This window comes from Mobula birostris, chromosome 13 (genome assembly GCF_030028105.1).
Source record: "Mobula birostris isolate sMobBir1 chromosome 13, sMobBir1.hap1, whole genome shotgun sequence".
NCBI lineage: Eukaryota > Metazoa > Chordata > Chondrichthyes > Myliobatiformes > Myliobatidae > Mobula > Mobula birostris.
The window spans coordinates 58,572,494-58,597,129 of record NC_092382.1 but is presented as its reverse complement, the minus strand read 5'-3'; the positions used below and the strand labels follow the sequence as shown (position 1 = coordinate 58,597,129).

Genomic DNA, 24,636 nt, shown 5'->3' with positions numbered 1-24,636 from the left:
AGTCACGTTGGCTGGTTCATAATTTCCTTTCTGCTGCCTTCCTTCTTCCTTAAAGAGTGGAGTGAGTTCTGAAATTTACCATTCATCTGGCACCATGCCAGAATCCAATGTTTTATGGAAGATTATTAATAATGCCTGTGCAATATCTACCGCTACCTCTTTCAGAACCCTAGGATGCTGTTCGTTTGGACCGGATGACTGATGTACCCTTCGCTGTTTCAGATTTTTGAACACCATACTCCCTTGTAATAGTAATTGCACTCACTTTTCTTCCCTCACTCCCTTTAATACCTGGCACACTTCTATTGCCTTCAACATTGAAGACTGATGCAAGGAACTCATTTAGCTCATCTGTCATCTCCTTGTCCCCCGTTATTTCTCCCGCCTCATTTTATATCGATCCTATATCCACTTCCATCCTGATTTTATTGTTTACGTACTTGAAAAAGATTTTACTATTGACTTTGAACTTGTTTGCTAGCTTGCTTTCATCTTTTCACCTTTTTCCTCCAAATGATTTTTGAGTTCCTCTCTGTAGCTTTCGAAACGCTTCCCAATCCTCCAGCCTCCAGATAATTTCTGCGGTGTTGTCTGCCGTTCCTTTTCCTTTAACTTTCACTTGCCTTGTCAGACACGGCTGTACTGTTTTGCCTGTTGAGTATTTCTTCGTTTTTTTCAAATACATCTCGTCTTCACTTTCCTCATTTTTTTTGCCTCCAGAAACGCACGCTCTCAACCCTGCCAGCAGCTCGTTCCAATTTACTTTGGTCAACTCCTTCCTCAATCTGGTGCAATACCTTTACTCCACTAAAATATTTCTGCTTCATATTTTACTTTTTTTCCTGTAGAATTTTAAGTTGAACTCAATCATATTGTGATTACTGCATGCAGTCCATTTACCTCATGCTCCCTGATCACCTCCGTTTCATTATGAAACACCCAATCCAGTATAGTTGGTCCCCTAGTAGACTCAACGACAAATTGCTCGAAAAAGCCATCTCGCACCATTCAATAAACTCACTGCCTTGAGACTCATAACTAATCCGATTTCCCAGTCACACTGCATGTTGAAGTATTCCATGATTATAATACATTTGCCCTTTTGACACGCCTTTTCTATGTCCCGCTGGTTCACATCTGAACTCCTGTTGGGAGGCCTGTATATAACTGCAACTAGGGTCTTTTCCCTTGCAGTTCCGGAAATCAACCAACATGGATTCAACAACTTCCGTTTCTATGTCACATATTTCTAAAGATTTGATGTCATTCTTTACCACCCTACCCTGCCACCCTCTCTGCAGCCATTCTTATCGCTCCAATGTAACGTGTACCCTCAGACATTCAGCTGCCAACGACAGCTATCCTGCAGCCATGATTCGCTGATGGCCACAACATCATACCTGATAATCTGCAATGGTGTAGCAAGAGCATCCACCATATTTCCTGTACCCCGTGCACTGTTAAAACACTTTGTGTACTGTATTAGCTCCCCTTTATTGATACTGAATCCCTAATTTTATCCTGTCATCTTCCTGACCTTCGTGACAGTCTTACTATACGCTATATTTGGTTTTATACCATCCGTCTTATTCTGAGCCCCTTCACTCTGGTTTTCATCCGCTGCCAACAGTTTAAACACTGCACAGCCGCTCTAACAAACCTAACCGCGAGGATATAGGCACCCTTCGGGTTCAGGTGCAACCCGTCGCTTTGGTATAAGTCATATTTCTCCCAGCAGTGATCCCAATGACCCAAGAACCTGATACCCTATCCCCTGTACTAGCGTCTCAGCCGTGCATTAACTTGTCGACGTCCAGACTGTACAAACTCGAACCAGAAATGCCTGGAATTTGATGATCAAAGTCAAAATCAATGTGAAGCAGATGATGATTGCTTTCTTATTTCGTCCACATTTCTTTTTCAGTTGCTCCAAATTCCACAATTTGCAGCCATTGATTGTAGTGTCATTCAGCACCGCAACAGTTATTTTCCTTTAACCTATACAAGAGAACCAACATGATAATCTGATCCGATTTGACACACGGTGTCCCATATCTCTGCTAACATGTTCCATCTTTATATCTGTCGAAGTGGATTTAAAGTTACGTTTCTTTAACTGTTCCAACTGCGTTCACTCTTAGTTCCCTGGTACACCTGCCACCATGTGGTTTAAGAGGTTGGCCCTCAGTTGCTTTTGATTATTTTTCCTCTCTCATGATACACCTGTGCTTTCAATTATTGATCCATTTTCCTTACAAAAGCATTGTGTGCAACAAATAAACAAATAAATGATAATAAATAATGGTGACAGTATGAAATAAGGGAATAAGCAAGTAAATAAACAAGTAATCATAGAGCTGCCGCGAAATGGGCAGGTAGATAGACAGAGAGAAACATAGAAACGTAGAAAGCTTTCAGCACAATACAGGCGCTTCGGCCCACAATGTTGTGCCGAACATGTCCCAACCTTAGAAATTACTAGGCTTACCTATAGCCCTCATTTTTTCTAAACTCCATCTACCTGTCCAAAAGTCTCTTAAAAAACTCGGATCCGCCTCCGCCACCGCTGTTTCCGGCAGCCCATTGCACGCACTCACCACTCCCTGCGTAAAAAACGTGTCTCTGAAATCTCCTCTGTACCTACTCCCCAGCACCTTAAAACTGCGTCCTGTTGTGGCAACCATTTCCGCCCCGGAAAATAGCTTCTGACTGCCCACACGATCAATGCCTCTCATCATCTTATACATCTCTATCAGGTCACCTCTCATCCTCGGTCGCTCCAAGGAGAAAAGGCCGAGTTCACTCAAACTGTTTTCAGATATACTAACATACCAATGAATGTGTATATAAAATACTAATTTATCAATTTAACTGCTTATTTATTTGTTTGTTTGTTTGTTTGCTTATTTAATTAATAAATATATATAGTATTTGAATAAAACATATATGGAAATCAACAAACAATCGATGCTTCGGGCTGAGGCAATTCCTCGCCGTGAATAATCAATGTTCGTATTTTGGGTGCTTTGCTCCTCTCGATGGATGCTGACTGATGTGTAAAGATCCGTCAGCATTTTGTGTCTGTTGCTCAAAATTCCTAGCCAGTGCAAAAACTGTTGTGTTAACGTTCAATCCTTTTTTTTTAATTCCAGAAAGTATGAAGGTGAGACTGGAAAAAGGAGGCAGTCCATGCGCCGGGAGAGTGGAAGCGAACCGCGGGATACTGGAGACCTGTCTATGCTTCCAGCTGGGATTTGCTGGATGCAACTGTGGTGTGCAGAGAGCTGAGCTGCGGCGCCGCGCTGAAAGCCCCACACGAATATCACTTTGGAAAGGTTTTTGACTACGTTATAACGCGTAATGTTAAATGCATCGGGACCGAGGCTGCTCTGCGAGAATGTCAATCAGACGACTGGAATTTCTACACACACCCTGAACCCAACTATGCCGGCGTTATCTGCGCAGGTAAACTGAACCCCATTTCTCTGAGTACACCCTGTCTTTATTGATCTGGCTGTCCTAGAATGAGAATAACACAAACTTACTGCTCGCTGCGAGAGATCTGGTACTAAATCTACCTGTTTAGGGATTACTACTGCCATGTTGAGATAGCATCCTGATTTCAAACACCTACATAAAATCGTAAATATGTGACAGCCGGCACAGCCACCAGAACGATTGAACGGATCAAGCGACATCTGTGGGTAAGAAAATGCAGAATGTTGTCGTCAGGACTAGTATAGACCAAACTCGATATTTTAGCAACTTCTCTTGCACCACAGCTGTTGCTGGTTCCCCTGGGTTCCGCCTTATTTCGAAGTTGTCAGTAAACGTCAGCTAATTGCGAAGTATGAATAAAATGTGATGAGTCCTGTCGGAAGTAAGGGATTAGGAAACTGACCTTACGTCTCTCAAGGATATACGGTGTGTCGGAAAGATGGGATAGTAGGCAGAGCAGGTGGTGTGCTCCTGTGTATATGAAATAATATTAAATCATTAGAAATGGGTGATATAGGATCGGAAGGTGTAGAGTCTCTCTGAGGTGAGTTAAGAAATGGTAAGTTTAAAATCAACCTACTGGCAGTTTCATAAAGACTTCCAAACAGTATCCAGAATGTGGATTACCAATTGCAGCAGGAGATAGAAAAGGCGGTGTCTGAAGGGTAATGTCATGAATTTGGTTGGGGACTTTAACGTGAAAGTAGATTGGGAAAACCAGGTCAGTACCGGACCTCAAGAGAGAGAGAATGTGTTGAATGTCTAAAGGATAGCTTTTCAGAACAGCTTGTTGATGAGGGCACTGTGGGATCGGCTGTGCTGAATTGGGTGTTGCACAATGATCTGGAGGTGATAAGAGAGCTCATAGTTAAGGGACCCTTTGGGAAAAGTGATCAGAATATGATGGAGTTCACTTTGCAATTTGATAAGGAGTAACTAAATCCCAATGTGTTGGCATTTGAGTGGAGTAAATGAAATTACAATGGCATGAGAAAGGAACAGAACAAGGTGGTTGGAAGGGGACACTAGCAGGAAGGACAGCAGAACAGAAATGGCTGGAGTTACTGCGAAAAATGAGAGAAATACAATGCAGATCTATTGCCAAAAAAGAAGAAATGTCCGAATGGAAGAAGGACACCACCGTGGCTGACAAGTGAAGTAGGAGCCAAAGTAAAAACAAAAGAGAGGGCGTACAAAGAGGTCAAAGCGACACGAAGATCAAGATCGCAGAAAGAAACAAAAAGTTCATTAGGAACGAAAAGATGAATTATGGAAGGTCGCTGGCGACCAATATCAAAAAAAAAACTAAAAGCGTTATTAAGTATAGAAAAGTATGGAGAGTTGATGGTAGATATTGAACCAATAGAAACTGACGCTTGAAGTGTTCTGAAAAAAAATAGTTGAAGACATCCTGAAGCCTTTAACGATGATCTTTCAAGAGTCGAAAGATTCTAGCACTGTACGGCATGTCTGGAAAATTACAAATGTTACGTTACAATTTAAGAAGGGTGAGTGGCAGCAGAAAGAAAATTAGAGACTAGTTAGCTGATATCAGTAGTTGGGAAATTTTTGGAATCGATTGATAGGGATGAGAATACGGAATACCTGGAGGCACGTGACAAGATAGGCCAAAGTCAGCATGGTTTCCTGAAAGACAAAATCCTGTATAGCTAAACTATTGCAATTATTTGAGGAACTTACAAGCAGGGTAGACAAAGGAGATGTACTGAAAATGGTGTACTTGGATTTTCAGAAGGCCTTTGACAAGGTGCCACACATGAGGTTGCTTCGGTAGATAAGAGCCATCGAATTACATGGGAATTACTAGCATGGGTGGAGCATTGGCTGTTCGGCAGAAAACAAATCTTATTCTGGCTGTCTGCCGATTACCAGTAGAGTTCCACGGGAGTCGGTGTTGGGACCGCCGCATTTTACGATGTATGTCAATGATATGGACTGTGGAATTAATGGACTTGTGGCTAAATTTGCCGATGATACAAAGATAGGTGGAAGAGCGTGTAGTGTTTAGATACTTAGATAGATTAGGAGAATAGGCAAATACGTGACAAATGAAATTCAATGTTGGAAAGTGCATGGGAAAGAAATAAACGGGCAGACTATTATTTAGATGTGGAGGGAATTCAAAATGCATAGATGCGAAGGGACTTGAGAGTCCTTGAGCTGGATACCATGAGGTTACCCTTCAAGCGGAGATGGTGCTGAAGACGGCAAATGCATTGTTGGCATTCGTTTCTAGAGGTAAAGAATGTAAGAGCTTGGATGTGATGTTGAGGCTCTGTAAGGTAGTTGCAGACCACACGGTGTCTTGTGTGCCGTCTTGACCTCCTTATTTTAGAAACGATATACTGACATCGGAGAGGGTTCGGAGAAAATTCACGAGAATGATTCCAGGAATGGAGGGGCAGCCCCTGGACCGTGCTCCCTGCAGTTCCAGAGAATGAGGGAGGTTCTTATAGAAATATTCGAAATATTCAAAATCCTGAACATATTAGATACGGCAAAGATGTTTCCCATGGATGGGAAGTCTTTGACAAGAGGGCATGAATTCAGAATTGAAGGGCGACCTTTTCGAGCAGAGATACGGATACACTATTTTCGTCAGAAGGTGGAAAATCTGTGGAATTTGTTGCCCCGAGCGGCTGTGGAAACCAAGTCATTGAGTGCATTTAAGGCAGAGGTAAATAGGTTCTTGATTAGTCAGGACATCAGAGGGTTTGGGGGGAAGGCAGGGGAGTGGGGATGACTGGAAATATTGGATCAGCCATGACTGAATGGCGGAGCAGACTGGATGGACCGAATGGCCTACTTCTGCTCTCATAACTTATGTTCTTATGGTCACACTCATGGCATTGTGAATGCCAATGTCCCTCCGGATTAGATTCCATATTCATTCCGTGAGGAAATATGAACATGATTTCAGACCATCGCTAATGCTTGGTACCATTACATAGAATCGATTGCACTTTTAGTGATAACGAACTAACTTCGATCTCAGAACGTGCATGTGCTACCCTTTGCATTGATAATGCGGTCTGTGTGTCTCTCTGTTCTTTTCTATTTGGTTCAGATTTTTGTTAACTGCAGCGTTGCATTTTAAGTATCAAATCCAAGCAAATGTTGCCGTTGTATAACTGCCATTGTCTCGCAGAACCAGTAATTGAACCTACGGTGTATGAAAACAATCTGGAAAAAAATAAGGTTAATGCAATTCCGAAATTACTGTTCCATATAAAATTATTTCAACACATTGTCACACTTGAGAGGATCAAATGCTATCGGGACTGTAGGAAACCTGAATAAAATTAAACCGCTGGATGAACTGAACTAATCACCAGTCCTGTGTAGAGAAAATAGGAACAACACCGTTACATTCCGGGACATTGTTGTAGATTGTCTGAACAGGAAACAGAGAGCAAGGGATTCAGAGTGAGTTCTCTACCCCATAAAACTGGAGATACGGCCGAAAGGGGTTTCTACTAACAGCGGAAAAGAGAAGTGCACCGTAGGTACGTGCTGCCGTTTCTAGAGAGGCTACTGCTTCGGTCATCGGGTTTCCGGAATCAGACTCGGAATTAATATTACCGGCATTTGTCGTGAAGTATGTTAACATTGTAGCAGCCGTATAATGCAATACGGGAAAATATAGAAAAATTGTGAAGTGCATTAGGTATCTATATATATATATATATATATACACACACACATACAGCCACACGCGCACACACACACACACACACACACACAGATGCATATATATATGACATGACATGTGTGTGTGTGTGTGAAATAGCTAATTTAAATAAAGGCTGCAAAAACAGAAAAAAAAAGAATAGTGGGGCCTTGATCATGGGCTCAATGACCATTCAGAAATCGGATGGCAGATGGAAAGAAACTGTTCTTGAATCGAGGAGTGAGTGCTTTCAGGCTTCTGTGCCCCCTTCTTGATGTTACCGATGAGAATTGGTACTTTATACAGCTGTGGATAATCCACACTTGAGATAGAAACATAGAAAGATAGAAACATAGAAAATATGTGCAGGAGTAGGCCACTCGGCCCTTCGAACCTGTACCGCCATTCAGTATGATCATGGCTGATCATCCAACTCAGAACCCTGTACCAGCCTTCCCTCCATACCCCCGATCCCTTTAGCCACAAGGGCCATATCTAACTCCCTCTTAAATATAGCCAATGAACTGGCCTCAACTGTTTCCTGTGGCAGAGAATTCCACAGATTCACCAGTCTCTGTGTGAAGAAGGTTTTCTCGGTCCTAAAAGGCTTCCTCTTTATCCTCAAACTGTGATCCCTCGTTCTGGACTTCCACAACATCGGGAACAATCTTCCCGCATCTAGCCTGTCTAATTCCTTTAGGATTTTATACGTTTTAATAAAATCCCCCCCCCCCGACACCCTCAATCTTCTAAATTCCAACCAGCATAAGCCCACTTTCAATGACTGGTGTATAATAACACCTAGGTCTCGTTGCACCTCCCCTTTTTCTAATCGGCCACCATTCGGACAATAATCTATTTTCTTGTTTTTTGCCACCAAAGTGGATAACCTCACATTTATCCACATTAAATTTGCCCACTCACCTAACCTATCCAAGTCTCCCTGCATCCTCTTAGCATCCTCCTCACAGCTAACACTGCCGCACAGCTGCGTGTCATCCGCAAACTTGGAGATGCTGCATTTAATTCCCTCATCCAAGTCATTAATATATATTGTAAACAACTGGGGTCCCAGCACTGAGCCTTGCGGTACCCCACTAGTCACCGCCTGCCATTCTGAAAAGGTCCCGTTTATTCCCACTCTTTGCCTCATGTCTGCCAACTAATTCTCTATGCACATCAATACTTTACCCCCAATATCGTGTGCTTTAAATTTGCACACTAATCTTCTGTGTGGGACCGTGTCCAAAGCCTTTTGAAAATCCAAATATACCACATCCACTGGTTCTCCCCTATCCACTCTACTAGTTACTTCTTCAAAAGATACTATGAAATTTGTCAGACATGATTTTCCTTTCACACATCCATGCTAATCATGATCATACTGAATGGCGGTGCAGCCTCGAAGGGCCGAATGGCATACTCCTGCACTTATTTTCTATGTTTCTATGTTTCTAGCTTTGTCCGATGATTTCACCGCTTTCCAAATGTGCTGTTATCGCATCTTTGATAACTGACTCTAGAATTTTCCGCACCAACGATGTTAGGCTAACCAGTCTGTAATTTCCCGGTTTCTCTCTCCTTCCTTTTTTTTAAAAAGCGGGGTTACATTAGCCACCCTCCAATCCTCGGGAACTAGTCCAGAATCTACCGAGTTTTGAAAAATTATCACAAATGCATCCACTATTTCTTAGGCTACTTCCTTAAGCACTCTGGGATGCAGACCCTCTGGCCCTGGGGGTTTATCTGCCTTTAATCCCTTCAATTTACCAAGCACCACTTCCCTACTAACATGTATTTCCCTCAGTTCCTCCATCTCACTAGACCCTCTGTCCCCTATTATTTCCGAAAGATTATTTATGTCCTCCCTAGTGAAGACAGAACCAAAGTAGTTATTCAATTGGTCTGCCATGTCCTTGTTCCCCATAATCAGTTCACCTGTTTTTGTCTGTAAGGGACCTTCATTTGTTTAAACCAATCTTTTTTTTTTTCTTTTCACATATCTATAAAAGCTTTTACAGTCAGTTTTTTATGTTTCCTGGCAATTTTCTCTCATAATCTCTTTTCCCTTTCCTAATTAAGCCCTTTGTCCTCCTCTGCTGAATTCTGAATTTCTCCCACTCCTCAGGTGAACCGCTTTTTCTGGCTAATTTGTATGTTTCTTCTTTGGAATTGGTACTATCCCTAATTTCTCTTGACAGCCACGGGTGCACTACCTTCCCTGATTTATTCTTTTGCCAAACTGGGATGAACAATTGTTGTAGTTCATCCATGCGATCTTTAAATGCTTGCCATTGTGTATCCACCGTCAACCCTTTAAGTGTCATTTGCCAGTCTATCTTAGCTAATTCACGTCTCTTACCTTCAAAGTTACCCCTCTTTAAGTTCAGAACCTTTGTTTCTGAATTAACTATATCACTCTCCATCTTAATGAAGAATTCCACCATATTATGGTCATTCTTACCCAAGGGGCCTCTCACGACAAGATTGCTAATTAACCCTTCCTCATTGCTCAATACCCAGTCTAGAATGGTCTGCTGTCTAGTTGGTTCCTCGACATGTTGGTTCAGAAAACCATCGCGCATACATTCCAATAAATCCTCTTCCTCAGCACTCTTACCAATTTGGTTCACCGAATCTATATGTAGATTGAAGTCACCCATTATAACTGCTGTTCCTTTATTGCACGCATTTCTAATTTCCTGTTTAATACCATCTCGGACCTCATTACTACTGTTAGGTGGCCCGTACACAACTCCCACTAGCGTTGCCTGCCCCTTAGTGTTACGCAGCTCTACCCATATCGATTCCACATCTTCCGGGCTAATGTCCTTCCTTTCTATTGCGTTAATCTCCTCTCTAACCAGCAATGCTACCCCACCTCCTTTTCTTTTATGTTTATCCATCGGGAATATTGAATATCCCTGAATTTTGAGCTCCCATCCTTGGTCACTCTGGAGCCATGTCTCTGTGATCCCAACTATATCATATTCATTAATAACAATCTGCACTTTTAATTCATCCACCTTTTTAAGAATGCTCCTTGCATTGACACACAAAGCCTTTGGGCGCTCTTTTACAACTCTCTTCATCCCTCTCTCGCCCTCTGGTAAAAGTCCGCGAAAACAGCTGCTTCCAGAAACACAAGACACAGCGACAATTTCTTATTGGCTAGTCACTGAATTCCAAAGTCCTGTTATCTCTAGTCATAACAGAGACATTGCTGCTACACAGAAGCCATTACCTTAACAGTGGAACATTACACAGAAGCCATTATATAAGCCTTAGCAGTGAAACCGTACAGCGTGTTACATGTGCAATATTGGAAGTAGATTTTAAGTGAGGGTTTGTATGAATTTCATATAATGCGCTTTGCCGTTTTTCCACGAGGAGTCATTTATCATGAAACTGAGGTTTTCGAAAAACTAAACAAGAGAATCGACGAGGCAACACGGTAAACGTTTCCTCCATGAAATTTATGGAAGTTTGGTCCATAAAGTTAACTCACGTGGTATCACTGTTGTGGTAGCTATTTCAATAGTAAACTTTATTCTTGATAGGACACAGGGAGTCGTACTGTGATAGCACACAGAGAGTCATTGATAGGTTGCAGAAGTGGGCTGAGAAGTGGCAGATGGAGTTCAGTGCGGAGAAGTGTGAGGTGGTACACTTTGGAAGGACAAACTCCAAGGCAGAGTACAAAGTAAATGGCAGGATACTTGGTAGTGTGAAGAAGCAGAGGGATCTGGGGGTACGTGTCCACAGATCCCTGAAAGTTGCTTCACAGGTAGATAGGGTAATTAAGAAAGCTTATGGCGTGTTAGCTTTCCTAGGTCGAGGGAGGGAGTTTAAGATTCCCGAGGTAATGATGCAGCTCTATAAAACTCTGGTTAGGCTACACTTGAAGTACTGTGACCAGTGTCCATCTACAATTTGAGAGGGAGAAGGGAAACTTGGAAGTGTCAGTATTACAGTTGAACAAAGGGATCTATGCTGCTATGAGGGAGGAGCTGGCCAAAATTCAATGGAACAATACCCTAGCAGGGATGACAGTGGAACAGCAATGGCAAGTGTTTCTGGAAATACTCCAGATGGTGCAGGATCAGTTCATTCCAAAGAGGAAGAAAGATCCTAAGGGGAGTAAGGGGAGGCCGTGGCTGACAAGGGAAGTAATGGACAGTATAAAAATAAAAGAGAAGAAGTATAACATAGCAAAGACGAGTGGGAAGCCAGAGGATTGGGAAACATTTAAAGAGCAACAGAAGGTAACTAAAAAGACAATACGCGGAGAAAAAAAAATGAGGTACGAAGGTAAACTAGCCAAGAATATAAAGGAAGATAGTAAAAGCTTTTTTCGGTATGCGAAAAGGAAAAACAATAGTTAAGACCAAAATTGGGACCTTGAAGACAGAAGCGGATGAATTTATTATGGGGAACAAGGAAACGGCAGACGAGTTGAACAGGTACTTTGTATCTGTCTTCACTAGGGAAGATACAAACCACCTCCCAGATGTAATAGTGGCCGAAGGGCCTAGAGTAATGGATGAATTGAAGGGAATTTATATTAGGCAGGAAATAGTGTTGGATAGGCTGTTGGGTCTGAAGGCTGATAAGTCCCCGGGACCTGATGGTCTGCATCCCAGGGTACTTAAGGAGGTGCCTTTAGGAATCGTGGTCGCATTGGTAATCATTTTCCAATGTTCTATAGACTCAGGATCAGTTCCTGAGGATTGGAGGGTGGCTAATGGTGCCCTTCAAGAAGGGAGGAAGAGAGAAAACAGGGAATTATAGACCGGTTACCCTGATGTCGGTGATGGGAAAGATGCTGGAGTCAATTATAAAAGATGAAATTATGACACATCTGGATAGTAGTAACAGGATCGGTCTGAGTCAGCATGGATTTTCGAAGGGGAAATCGTGCTTGACTAATCTTCTGGAATTTTTTGAGAAGGTAACTATGAAAATGGACAGGAGAGAGCCAGTGGGTGTAATGTACCTGGACTTTCAGAAAGCCTTTGATAAAGTCTCACATAGGAGATTAGTCGGCAAAATTATGGCCCATGGTATTGGGGGCAGAGTACTGACATGGATTGAAAATTGTCTGGCTGACAGAAAACAAAGAGTAGCGATTAACGGCTCCCTTTCAGAATGGCAGGCGGTGACCAGTGGGGTACCGCAGGGTTCAGTGCTGGGAACGCAGTTGTTTACAATATATATTAATGATTTAGATGAGGGAATTAAAAGTAACATTAGCAAATTTGCCGATGACGCAAAGCTGGGTGCCAGTGTGAAATGTGAAGAGTATGTTATGAGAATGCAGGATGATTTAGACAGGTTGGATGAGTGGGCAGATGCTTGGCAGATACAGTTTAATGTAGATAAATGTGAGCTTATCCACTTTGCTGGTAAGAACCAGAAGGCAGATAATTATCTAAATGGAGTCAAGTTAAGAAAAGGGGAAGCGCAACGAGATCTAGGTGTTCTTGTACATCAGTCACTGAGAGAAAACATGCAAGTACAGCAGGCAGTGAAGAAAGCTAATGGCATGCTGGCCTTCATATCAAGGGGAATTGAGTATAAGAGCAAAGAGGTCCTTCTGCAGCTGTACAGGGCCCTGGTGAGACCACAGCTAGAGTACTGTGTGCAGTTTTGGTCTCCAAATTTGAGGAAGGTCATTCTTGTTATTGAGGGAGTGCAGCGTAGGTTCACAAGGTTAATTCCCGGGATGGCGGGACTGTCATATGTCGAAAGATTCGAGCGACTGGGCTTGTATACACTGGAATTTAGAAATTTGAGAGGAGATCTTATTGAAACATATAAGATTATTAAGGGACTGGACACGCTGGATGCAGGAAACAGGTTCCCGCTGATGGGTGAGTCCAAAACCAGAGGCCACAGTTTAAGAAGAAGGGGTAGGCCATTTAGAACGGAGTTGAGAAAAAAAATAAAAACTTTTTCACCCAGAGAGTGGTGGGTATACTGAATGCTCTGTCCCAGAAGGCTGTGGAGGCCAAGTCTCTGGATGCTTTCAAGAAAGAGATGGATAGAGCTCTTAAAGATAGCGGTCAAAGGTTATGGGGATAAGGTAGGCACTCGATACTGATCGTGGTTGATCAGCCATGATCACAGTGAATGGCGGTGCTGGGTCGAAGGACCGCATGGCCTACTCCTGCACCTGTTGTCTATTGTCTATTGTCTATTGTCAGTTCTGGTCGCCTCACTATAGGAAGGATGTGGAAACATTGGAAAGGGTACAGAGAAGACTTACGAGGATGCTGCCTGGTTTAGAGAGTATGGATTATGATCAGAGATTAAATGGGCGAGGCCTTTACTCTTTGGAGCGAAGGAGGATGAGAGGAGACATGATAGAGGTATACAAGATATTAAGAGGAATAGCTAGAGTGGACAGCCAGCGCCTCTTCCCCAGGGCACCACTGCTCAATACAAGAGGACATGGCTTTTAGGTAAGGGGTGGAAAGTTCAAGGGGGATATTAGAGAAAGGTTGTTTACTCAGAGAGTGGTCGGTGCGTGGAATGCACTGCCTGAGTCAGTGGTGGAGGCAGATACACTAGTGAAATTTGAGAGATTACTGGACAGGTATATGGAGGAATTTAAGGTGGGCGGGGGGGGGGTGTATATGGGAGGCGGGGTTTGATTGTCGGCACAACCCTGTGGGCTGAAGGGCCTGTAATGTGCTGTACTATTCTATGAAACTGAGATTTTAGTAAAGCTGAACAAGAGAATTGACGAGGCAACGCGGTAAATGTTTCCTCCATGAAATTTATGGAAGTTTGGTCCACAAAATTAACTCAGGTGGTATTGCTGTTGGGGTAGCTATTTCAATACTAAACTTTATCATTGATAGGACACAGAGAGTCGTAATGAGGTATTGTTTTTTTTTTCTTTCAGTTTTGCGACCGAGGAAAATAATTTTCCTTGCTTCTGTCGTATCGCTTAAAGAATTGTGTTGAATCCAAATATAATAATTAATAGGTCCGTCGATGACATCAAATTACTGATGCATTGGTTTGTTAAGAATATTGCCCGCAGTTACAGCTGGAATTAGATCAAATGGTAATGTGCGGAAAGGAATGCCTTTAAGAATTTAACGCAGATTCATGGTGTTATATGTTACGAAATTAAAAGAGATCCGAACAGAAAGGATTATTATCTTGATCTTGAGGTCTTTTGCTGAGCATAGAGAGCCCGGGGTGAGTACTTTGCTTCCCGGCAATGGCATGCCAATCAAAATTGGTAGAGGATATTTACATCATTGGCCAAGGATTCGAGCGTGATTCTGTTGAGCTAAGGCTGTACGCAATCTTCATGCCAATGTGCATTTAAAATTTTATGCAATTATAATCGACGTGATACGTGAATGCTAATATTATCCTTGACAGGGTGTAGAAAAGCGTCGGAATGATATTGCACGGGCAGCTGGAGATCTGTGAACAATAGATGAAACTATTTTTCACTAAAGCAGACTGAGATGTTACCTTTTAGCGTATATAAAAATAATGACTCGTTGCATAGACAAGAACTTCGGCAGCGGGTTAACTGCCGTGCATTGTCTGTCCGGAAATCAGCACCTTTCTGAGTATGGAGAGGGCAGTCACCTGAATGGAAAGATGGGAGGTGGTGAGAAAACACAGCTAGAAGTTGATAGGTGAGAGCAAGTGGGTGGGGAAACTATAGAGATGCATAGAAGGAATCTGACATGAAAGAGAAGTGTCACTTCAGAGAAATGGAAGTTTTTCGGCTCAATATCACAAATGACCTGACTTGGTCCAACCAAGCAGAGTCTACTGCCAAGAACGGTCACCACCGTCTTTACTTCCTGAAAAAAGCTAAATAAATTTGGCCTGTCCTCTAAACCCTTCACTATTTTTTATACATGCACAGTAGAAAGCATTCTTCTGGGGTGCATCACAACCTGGTATGCAAGTTGTCCTGTCCAAGACCGTAAGAAGCTGCAGAAGATCGTGAACACTGCGCAGCACATCACACAAACCAATCTTCTGTCCTCGGACTCACTTTACACCGCACACTGTCGGAGCAGTGCTGCCAGGATAATCAAGGAGACGACCCACCCAGCCAACACACTTTTCGTCCCTCTTCCCTCCGGGAGAAGGCTCAGGAGCTCGAAGACCCGTACGGTCAGATTTGGGAACAGCTTCTTTCCAACTGTGATAAGACTGCTGAACGGATCCTGACCCGGATCTGGGCCGTACCCGCCAAATATCCGGACCAGCCTCTCGGGTTTTCTGCACTACCTTACTTTGCCTTTTCGATTTATTATTTATTATTTATTGTTTTATTGTATTTTCTATCGATTTGTACTCCAGGAGCATGAAGGGCAGAAACATATCGCTGTGATGATTGTACGCTCTGGTATCAGTTGTTTGGCGAAAATAAAGTAAAGTAAAGAAAAAGGAGGGATAGCAAAGGATGCGCTAGGTAGGTGAGAAGCCATAAGAGGCTGGAATAGGGAACTGAAGACGAGGGGAGGGGAAACGACGTTTTTTAACTCAAAGGAGAAATCCATATTTACCTTCGGCATAAAATCTACAAGGACGGTAGACAAGGTTTTGTTACTTCAGCCCGAATGTGTCCACATCGTGGCACAAGTGGACCGTTATGTTGCAATAGGAGTTGGAATTAAATTGTTGGCCTATCGGGAAGTTCTGTTGTGAGAGTGAAAAATGAGCTGCACATTGATGAGGTCTCACTGATGTAGCGGAGGCAGCAGAGAAGCAACAGTTACAATAGACGACCATAGCATTTCGTAGGTGAAATGTTACCTTACCTGATGGACTCGTTGCAGCCTTTAATGGAGGGGGGGGAAGGAGGTGAATGAACAAGTGTTGAATTTTGGCTGCTTGCAGGGATAAATGCCCAGAGAAAGATTAGAGGGGAGGGATAACTGGTGAAGGGAACTACGGGGGGAGCGATGTCTGTGGAAAAAGCCGTGTGCCTACTTAGAAAGGGAAGAATAAAAGAAAATAGTGCTAGGGGCCCTTTAGAGATGGAAGAAGTTACGAAAATCATCTGTTGGATGTGAAGCCTCAGCGCTACCTGATTTCATCGCTACGGGGCAGAATCACGGCATTTTTTTCCAATGTAGGTGCCACCGCATATATAGAACCCACGTATAAGATGACAGAGGAACTAGTAAAAATGTACAGATGGACGAAGTACGAGAATCTTTTGGAATGGCGCTTATGTAGAAAAGGTTGAGGAAAATGGAATAAATATAAACAAATTGACAAAATTCGCCAACCATTATTTCTTTGAATAACAGTGCAGTCGGATAAACAGGCGATTCTTCTTCCCATCAAATCCAGAACGAGGAGAAGATGGCGGCGTGACACAGCTTGCGCGGCCACTCCGGTGAATGATATCTGTAATCTGTCAAGTAGGGTGCCGTGCACAATCGTTATTTGATGGAGACAGACGTGAGAGAGCTGAGGAACATCTGGAGAAAATTCTGAAATGTTTTCTTCGTTGCCGCTGTTACTGTGTGATCCAGAATCTCCGGAGGGGAAGGTCCCGAGTCATCGGCTTTGCTTATTGCTCGGCGGCCGGGACGGGGTCCAAGCTCTGGGCAGAGACAGTGCTCGGTGCTCGGCGTCGAAGGACTTGTCGGAGTCTCGAAGTTTTCGAACGGACTCAGAGTCGGCTGTGGTCAGGTGCTTCCAACGCGCCGACAGTTGTCGGTGCCTGTAGGTTTCTGGCAGGGAGAGTTTCTCCCTTTTTCCGCCTGCTATCGGGGACTATTGGGAGTCAATAGGAACTTTGAGACTTCTTTCACCGTTCCCATGGTCTGCTCTTTATCAAAATATGGTATTGCTTTGCACTGCTGTAACTATATGTTATAATTATGTGGTCTTGTTAGTGTTAGTCTTTGGTTTGTCCTGTTTTTCTTTTGTGATATCACTCTAGAGGAACATTGTATCATTTCTTAATGCATGCATTTCCAAATGACAATAAACGAGGACAGAGTGTCCTCATAATCTAATACAATAATCTAATCTAATCTAATGCAGTCAGTCTTGATTTAACTTAATTACCGTGTTTGCATTTATCACCTTTGTAGAATTCTAAATAAGAAATATTGAAAGTGGACTGCTATTTTTTAGCCATAGTCTCTTCGTCGAAAATCTTGACTTAATTTCATCAGATTTATTTCATGCTTGAAGTATTTGTCATCTATATATAATGATTACTTCATTTTTTTCTATACACGTTTTTCAGTGAATACTTGGCTCCACTATAGCGTGAAGATGGGGAAGTAAAAGTATTTCTTTTAGTTCATTTTCCCTGTATTCCCTTTGGGAAAAATGAATGATGCTTTTAGAATTTCGATGCAAACGTCACCGTATCTGGAATTAAAGATGATAATGATGATGATGATGATAATAATAATAACAATGTTCGTACTTTTTTCCCTGAATTATTATAATATTTTCATGCCTTTGGTATCATGCCATAAGAAAGATAATATAATTTCCTCTGATGAAAAGAGGATATAAAAATAATAGGAATAAACTTGTTAAGAATCTATTATCTGGCATTAATTAACCACCAAAGAGAGAAAGTAATTTTGATACTCAGTTCCGATATCCCATTATGAAATTTGGACGTGGAAAACAATGTCATCTGTTTGAGAACCAATTGGGACTTTATATGCAATGAAAGCAAAAGGAATTCGCTGCATATTGCTCAAATGTTCTTTTTCCTAACTGTGCTTGATATCTTCCTCAGACCACCGAGTTCCAAGATTGGTGTCCGGAAGTGATGACTGCTCTGGAAGACTGGAAGTGCAGTTTGGAGAAACCTGGAACACGGTGTGTGATCTGCACTGGGATATGGATGATGCCAGCGTGGTGTGCCGACAGCTTCAATGCGGAGCCGCTGTTGCTGTGCGGGGAGGAGCTTATTTTGGAGAAGGAACAGGAGATGTATGGACTAATGCCTCTGAATGTCAGGGTAATGAGTCGAGACTGTGGGACTGTCCATTTTCTTCAGGAGCTCATCGTTGCACCCATGAGAATGATGTCAGTGTGATCTGCTCTGGTGAGTACCTGGGATCCAGGTATTTCTTTTCGACATTTTTCCCATTAGCGATTTGCAAATTCCATCAGCAGAGGACAGTTCGATATGATTTTCATCTGACATTGACGGACAGATTAAGAGGGTGAAATTGCTTGAAGAATAAAATAAGGATTGACTTCAATTTGAGTTTTGGCGAAAGAAATTAACATATTTGAAGGCTTCAATAAGTTGAAACAAAAATCACCAACAAAAGCGTAGCATGCAGCGGTATTATAAATTAAACAAAACATTATTGCAATAGGAAATATATAAAAAATGCGAACTGGAATTTTCCTTTAGAAATTGAGTGCGAAGTACATGCCGCAAAATTTCTCAGCACTCCTTTCAAATTATATCATACACCTTAACGTGAAAATTAATAATTCGAAGAAATTTAATGATACTGAATTTTGTCATGTGTGGAAATACAGACATAAAGCTGATTAAACGTTAAAATGCGCAGCAGGCTTTGTAGCTATATAACGGCTATTTCTATTAACAAAAAGCAATGGAATATTATTTATTTCAGTACTGATACTTTGCTGGATTATTGAATATTGCCCGAAACGTTTCCCCTTTCTTCTGAAAGGAACCACACAGACGAATTGGTGCGGAACTGTAGATGAATACAAACCATTGTTTTTGCAGCACAACTTCCAAGCATGCATTTGCACCACTATAGAATACACATGATTAGAGAGAGATAACTTGTTGCAATAGCGTCGGATTTTACTGCTACAAATTTAGCCATGACGACTGTAAAAATGACAAAAACCCCAGCAGAAGAGTAAATAAAATAACAACTATATAGCTGTTAGTTAACGACAGATGGCTTGTGAATTCCCCATAGTTTAAAATCATCACTGGACACTTTGTTGGCCCCAAGGTGAATAACAGCTTGAAAGTTGCTTATGAACCTAAGAAATGAGTCGTCAGTGAAGGAGACAAACAAAATTAAAGAATTGAAAATACACTTGGACTAAGATGTTAACTGTCCTGTGCTGTCACCAGTGGGATCAACAGTTGATCTGCCACCTGTCTTCAGGAGTTTCGGCCCGCTTATGATCAAGACTCCCTCGAGGTGGTGGGCCAGCAGTGCTAAAGCACCACCTCCCACTGGTGATCTTAAAAACTTGGCATCTGCCTCCATCAGAGTTGTTCCATTCAACAGATAGTCTACTCTTCGGGTGTCTATGCAACTACTGAAGGGTTTACAAAAGATGTATACCATATAACCATATAACCATTAACAATTACAGCACGGAAACAGGCCATCTCGGCCCTTCTACTCCGTGCCGAACTCTTACTCTCACCTAGTCCCACCGACCTGCACTCAGCCCGTAACCCTCCATTCCTTTCCTGTCCGTATACCTGTCCAATTTAACTTTAAACGACAACATCGAACCTGCGTCAACCACTTCTGCTGGAAGCTCGTTCCACACAGCTACGACTCTCGGAGTAAAGAAGTTCCCCCTCATGTTACCCCTAAACTTTTGTCCTTTAACTCTCAACTCATGTCCTCTTGTTTGAATCTCCCCCACTCTCAATGGAAAAAGCCTATCCACGTCAACTCTATCTATCTCCCTCATAATTTTAAATACCTCTCTCAAGTTCCCCCTCAACTTTCTAAATTCCAAAGAATAAAGACCGACTGGAATAAATACGCTGTCCGACTATCTGCCCCTCTGGACCTTTGGTCCACACCCATGCTGATCCTGTCTCTGCTGCCTCAGCTACAGCGCTGCTGGTTGCCTTGATCTCTCTTCTAGTAAAGCCGAGCTCACGCAGCCACTTCTGGAAACTGAACGCAATAAAGCCACTACAACCTACTTCGAATGGATAGCATGAGATATTCTCCCGTCTGTCGCTGCACTCTGACATTAATTCTGCATACTTGGTTAACTTGTGCTCATGGGCTTCATCGATGTAGTTTTCACAGGGGGCTGTAAGTTCACCAATAACCACTTCTCTACTGGTGTCAGACCGTGCGATTATATCTGGGCGCAATGTGGTGAAAGTTATTTGCCTCGGGAAATTGCCTTTCCCATCCAGGTCGGCATTGACACACCAGTCATTGGCTGAATAAAGTATGCTTGATCGTGGGCTTGCGCTGTACACCCTGGACTTGGAGCCTTCTTTCACAAATGATATGCGGTGTTCTGTGCAGCATGGGGCATGAGCTAAGTTGTGCTGCAGTACTCTCTGCTCAACCGCTTCTGTTGCAACTTTGAGAACGTTGTCATGTCTCGAAGTGTACATGGCGCAGGAAGGATTGACTCTGCATGCAATCAAAATATGTTGAAGTGTTCCCTTCTCGCCGCAAGCAGCACATCTCTCTGTCTTATCTTCATGCCAGGTGCTGAGGTTGGCAGGTGTTGGGAGCAGATCGTATGCTGCTCTGCATAGAACAGAAATGCGGAGCGGTTCCATCTGCCACAGAACATTCCAAGATAGATGTCGTTGTTCAACACTTTCCCATCAGGTCCAAGCCCCCTGTTTGGCCAGGCCAGGGGTTTTAGCTAACCTCTTCTCCGCTTCTACCTGTCGTATTTCTCACGTTACAAGCTCACGGCGCCCCTCACCTGTAGAAGACAACCACCACCTGTGGGCTGTCCAGCCAAGTCCCTGGCGGCCTAGCTGGGTAGCCCCAACCACCTCCTTGTCCTTCAATCTAGACTCTGCCTCATCAATTGCTGCATGGGCTGACAACTTCCTGCCTGATCGCACAACCGGCTGGGTGTTGTTGATGACAGGGTCTTTTGAGTCTCGAGGCATCATGAATATCTTACCTTGGATACCTTGACCTCTTCAACAAGGGATTACAATGGGATGGTAAGCTTTGTCTGGCTACTATGGATTGCGGAATTGGTGAGGCTGCTCGGTACGCTAAGCCACTTCTTCACATACTTGTTGTTCTTCGTTCCATTGCATAACGATTGTAAAACTGATGAAAAAATCCTTAGCAGAAGAATAAACAAAAATCAACTATATAGCTGCTAGTTCAACGACAGATGCCTTGTGAATTCCCCGTAATTTATAATCATCAGCGGACATTTTGTTGGGGCCTAACGTGAAGGACAGCTTGAAAGTTGCTTATGAACCTAAGAAATGAGTCGTCAGTGAAAGAAACAAACATGAAAATAGATAATGTAAAAGTGCAAAGAAAATATACATCACAAGCAAAGACTAACATCAATTTAATCGCCAATAACGAAAGAGAAAATCGAAAATGCCCCTCCTGAGTGCACAATATCTGATTGCACGAAGTATCCTCAAATATTACATGTAAATAGATAGATAAGATAGATAGATAGATAGATAGATAGATAAATATGATGCTTATGCATATCGTCCACTGAGTGGGCAAGAACAGCATGGGTGGGATATGGTGCTGAATAATGGTATTTTCAACTTCGACAAAATATAACATTTAGAGTGATGGGCATGAAACCGTGAACGATCAAAAAAATCGGGAGTACTGTATAGAAATCAGGCAAGGAAACGCATTTTTTCACCTGTACGGCCCAATGTTTGAAACAATGACATTGATTCTGTTAAAAACCTACAAAAACGCGAGATTCCTGTCGTGGTGTATGCAGATTATTCACAACAATTAAAAAAATGCATTGTAAAAAATGATTGTGTGTCAATCAGATAAAAAAAGAAATACCGGTCTGCATTGTGCCATACGCTTACTTTCGCGAAGCTCTGCCGAGCAGGTGCTCTGGATAGCGGTCCGATCCTGTGCAAGTTCTTTTAATTAGTTTATGTTGAGATTAATTAACTGAATTCAATTATTAATACAACAGGGAATCCTGTAGCACGACTCGTTGATGGGGACAGCAGATGTTCTGGCCGGGTGGAAATTCAGCACGGGGACCAGTGGGGAACACTTTGTGATGAATACTTCAGATTGGAAGATGCTGCCGTGGTCTGTGAACAGCTGCAGTGTGGTGCAGTAAAGGAAACTCCCAGAGATGCATACTTTGGCACAGGGAACGGGCCAGTGTGGAAAGATAACTGCCTTTGTTTGGGCAATGAGTCCCGACTAGCTGATTGCCAAGTCTCAGCGTGGAGTCGGATCAGCTGTTCGCATGGAAATGACGCCAGCCTGATCTGCACCGGTGAGTTGTTGAAACATTAGTCTGAATGAAACCTTTCTTTGGTCGTAGAGATATCCATAACGGAGACAAAAAAAGGAAAAGGAAACAATCGAATGTATCCAAAGTTTTCTGGCAAAACTATGTCACGAATCTAAATTTTTGTGGCAACAGTCTGCGTTTGCAATTTGGACTGTTTTATTTTGGATACACAGACCTTGAGTACACAGTGAATAAAACTAAAATTTGAGGAGAAATTATTGGAAAGTGCAGAGAATTATGTCAATTGGTGTTTCATGATAGTAATTTTTGTACCATTTTAAAATCTGCCAAAATAAAGATGTAATATTTGCAGGTGAGTTAAGTCATATTATAAACAGTTGAAAAAGAACAATGAATTATAATAAAACTTTAAATGGCTCTCTTTATGTTCGGCGAGCAAGAATAATGCCTGGGACCGCAACGTGTGTGTCTTTTTTTATCCTGCGGAGGGAGAAGAGATGTTAAATGGCTTTTGGGATGATGCCTTGTAGGAAATCAGTGTATAAACTAATATTTGCCGCTAATAGCTGAAAGTATCTGGGATACATTGAGTAATTATTAATTGTTTTACACAATCTCACCCACATTGTAGATGAAATTTGGTCTCTGCGGCTGACCGAAGGGGCAAGCCGCTGCGACGGCCAGGTGGAGGTTTATGATAATGGCAGATGGAGCAGAATACAGGATAACTTTTGGACTATCAATGAAGCCAACGTCGTCTGTAAGCAACTGCATTGCGGTGTGGCCACATCCTCCTACATCGCCTCGGGGTACAGAGGGAAAGAAGGGCCCGTGTGGGTGACCGACCTTCAGTGTGAAGGAAGCGAATCTCATCTCCAAAATTGCAGGACATCCATATTCAATCGGTCTTCCTCTGACTTCATCGGCGTTGGCGTCCTGTGTTCAGGTGAATAGCATGAAAAAGTGGAAATTGTAATTTTTAATATCGTGTGGCTATTAATTATTTAGAGAGATAAATTTAGAAATACTGAGACTTGCAGGTATTTATATCTCCATTTGTCTCATCAAATCGGCGTTATCAATCATATCCCTCTTGCAGGGCTTCCAATTTATTTACCCAACCACACCTCCTACGGCAGCTCCGCTCCTAAAACATACGAGCGAATTTATTGTAATCAATTAACCTACTAGCTAGTACAAGTTGGGAAGGTGCATAGAAAATTGAACACGATGAATAAAAACGCATTTACCCGGGCAAAATGTGCAAAATTAATTCTGCTTCGCTGGAACTACGAATTTACTGCATAGGCTTTCAACGATTTATTCATAATTTAGGATATATACTGAAAGGGATCTTCCTGGCATTCGACAATTTTGCTATTGATTACAATTAAATACTGGGAGTTCTACCTGCCTTCTCCTCTCTCTCTCTCTCTCTCTCTCTCTCGCTCTCTCTCTCTCTGACATCCCCCCCCCCCCGCCCTTGCTTATTCCCTCCGTATTATTGCTAGTCTCCTAGTTTATCCTTTTCAAAATCAGACTTCCATTTAGGACTGAAAATATGATGATTTAAGTTAAAGCGATGGCACAATCAAGAGCCGTGGGGTACTGTTACAGCTTGGCCAGACCCCGCTTGGTCTATTCTGTTAAGTTCTGGTCACCACACTGCAGAGAAAATGCGGAAACTATCGACAGAGTGCAGAGGAGATTTACGAGGGTTTTGCCTGGATTGGAGACTGTGCCCTGTGTGAATAGGTTGCGTGAGCTCGGCTTTTTCTTCTTGGAGTGACAGGGGATGAGAGGTGACCTGATAGAGGTGTATACAAAGATTTTAGGAAATATATTTTGGGTCATTTGTTCGGAGTTAAATTGTACTACAACCGGGTATTGTTTTAAGGTTCTTTGGAAGTAGATACAGAGGGGATGGAAGGGGTAAGTTTTTTACAGAGTGTTATGGATGCATGAAATGCACTGCCGGATGCGGATAAAATAGGGTCTTTTAAGAGACTCTTAGATAGGTACATTAAGTTTAGAAAAATAGAGTGCTATGTGTTAGGGCATTTATAGGCAGTTTATAGAATAGGCTACATGCTAGGCACAGCTATTGTCTCTGTTCTGTGTTCTAAAAAGAGGAAATTGAGCATTCAGTTGCGCAAGGAAGGGATTCTGGAGGGGGAATTTGAGAGAGGAAATTTGCGAAGAAGTGTAAAACGAGGCGATGGAACTGACGCCTGGCATTATTTCTGATC

The 24,636-nt window shown here is 42.5% G+C and overlaps 1 protein-coding gene across 1 annotated transcript in view; it reads left to right on the top strand.

Annotated features, from left to right (window-relative positions):
* Positions 1-24,636, top strand: part of LOC140207956 (scavenger receptor cysteine-rich domain-containing protein DMBT1-like) — a 73,912-nt gene that overhangs the window by 32,298 nt on the left and 16,978 nt on the right. Inside the window, exons 5-8 of the mRNA XM_072276492.1 lie at positions 3,248-3,465; positions 17,955-18,266; positions 22,094-22,408; positions 23,019-23,333. Of these exons, the coding sequence (XP_072132593.1) occupies positions 3,248-3,465; positions 17,955-18,266; positions 22,094-22,408; positions 23,019-23,333 (1,160 nt within the window). The remainder of the gene's footprint in view (positions 1-3,247; positions 3,466-17,954; positions 18,267-22,093; positions 22,409-23,018; positions 23,334-24,636) is intronic.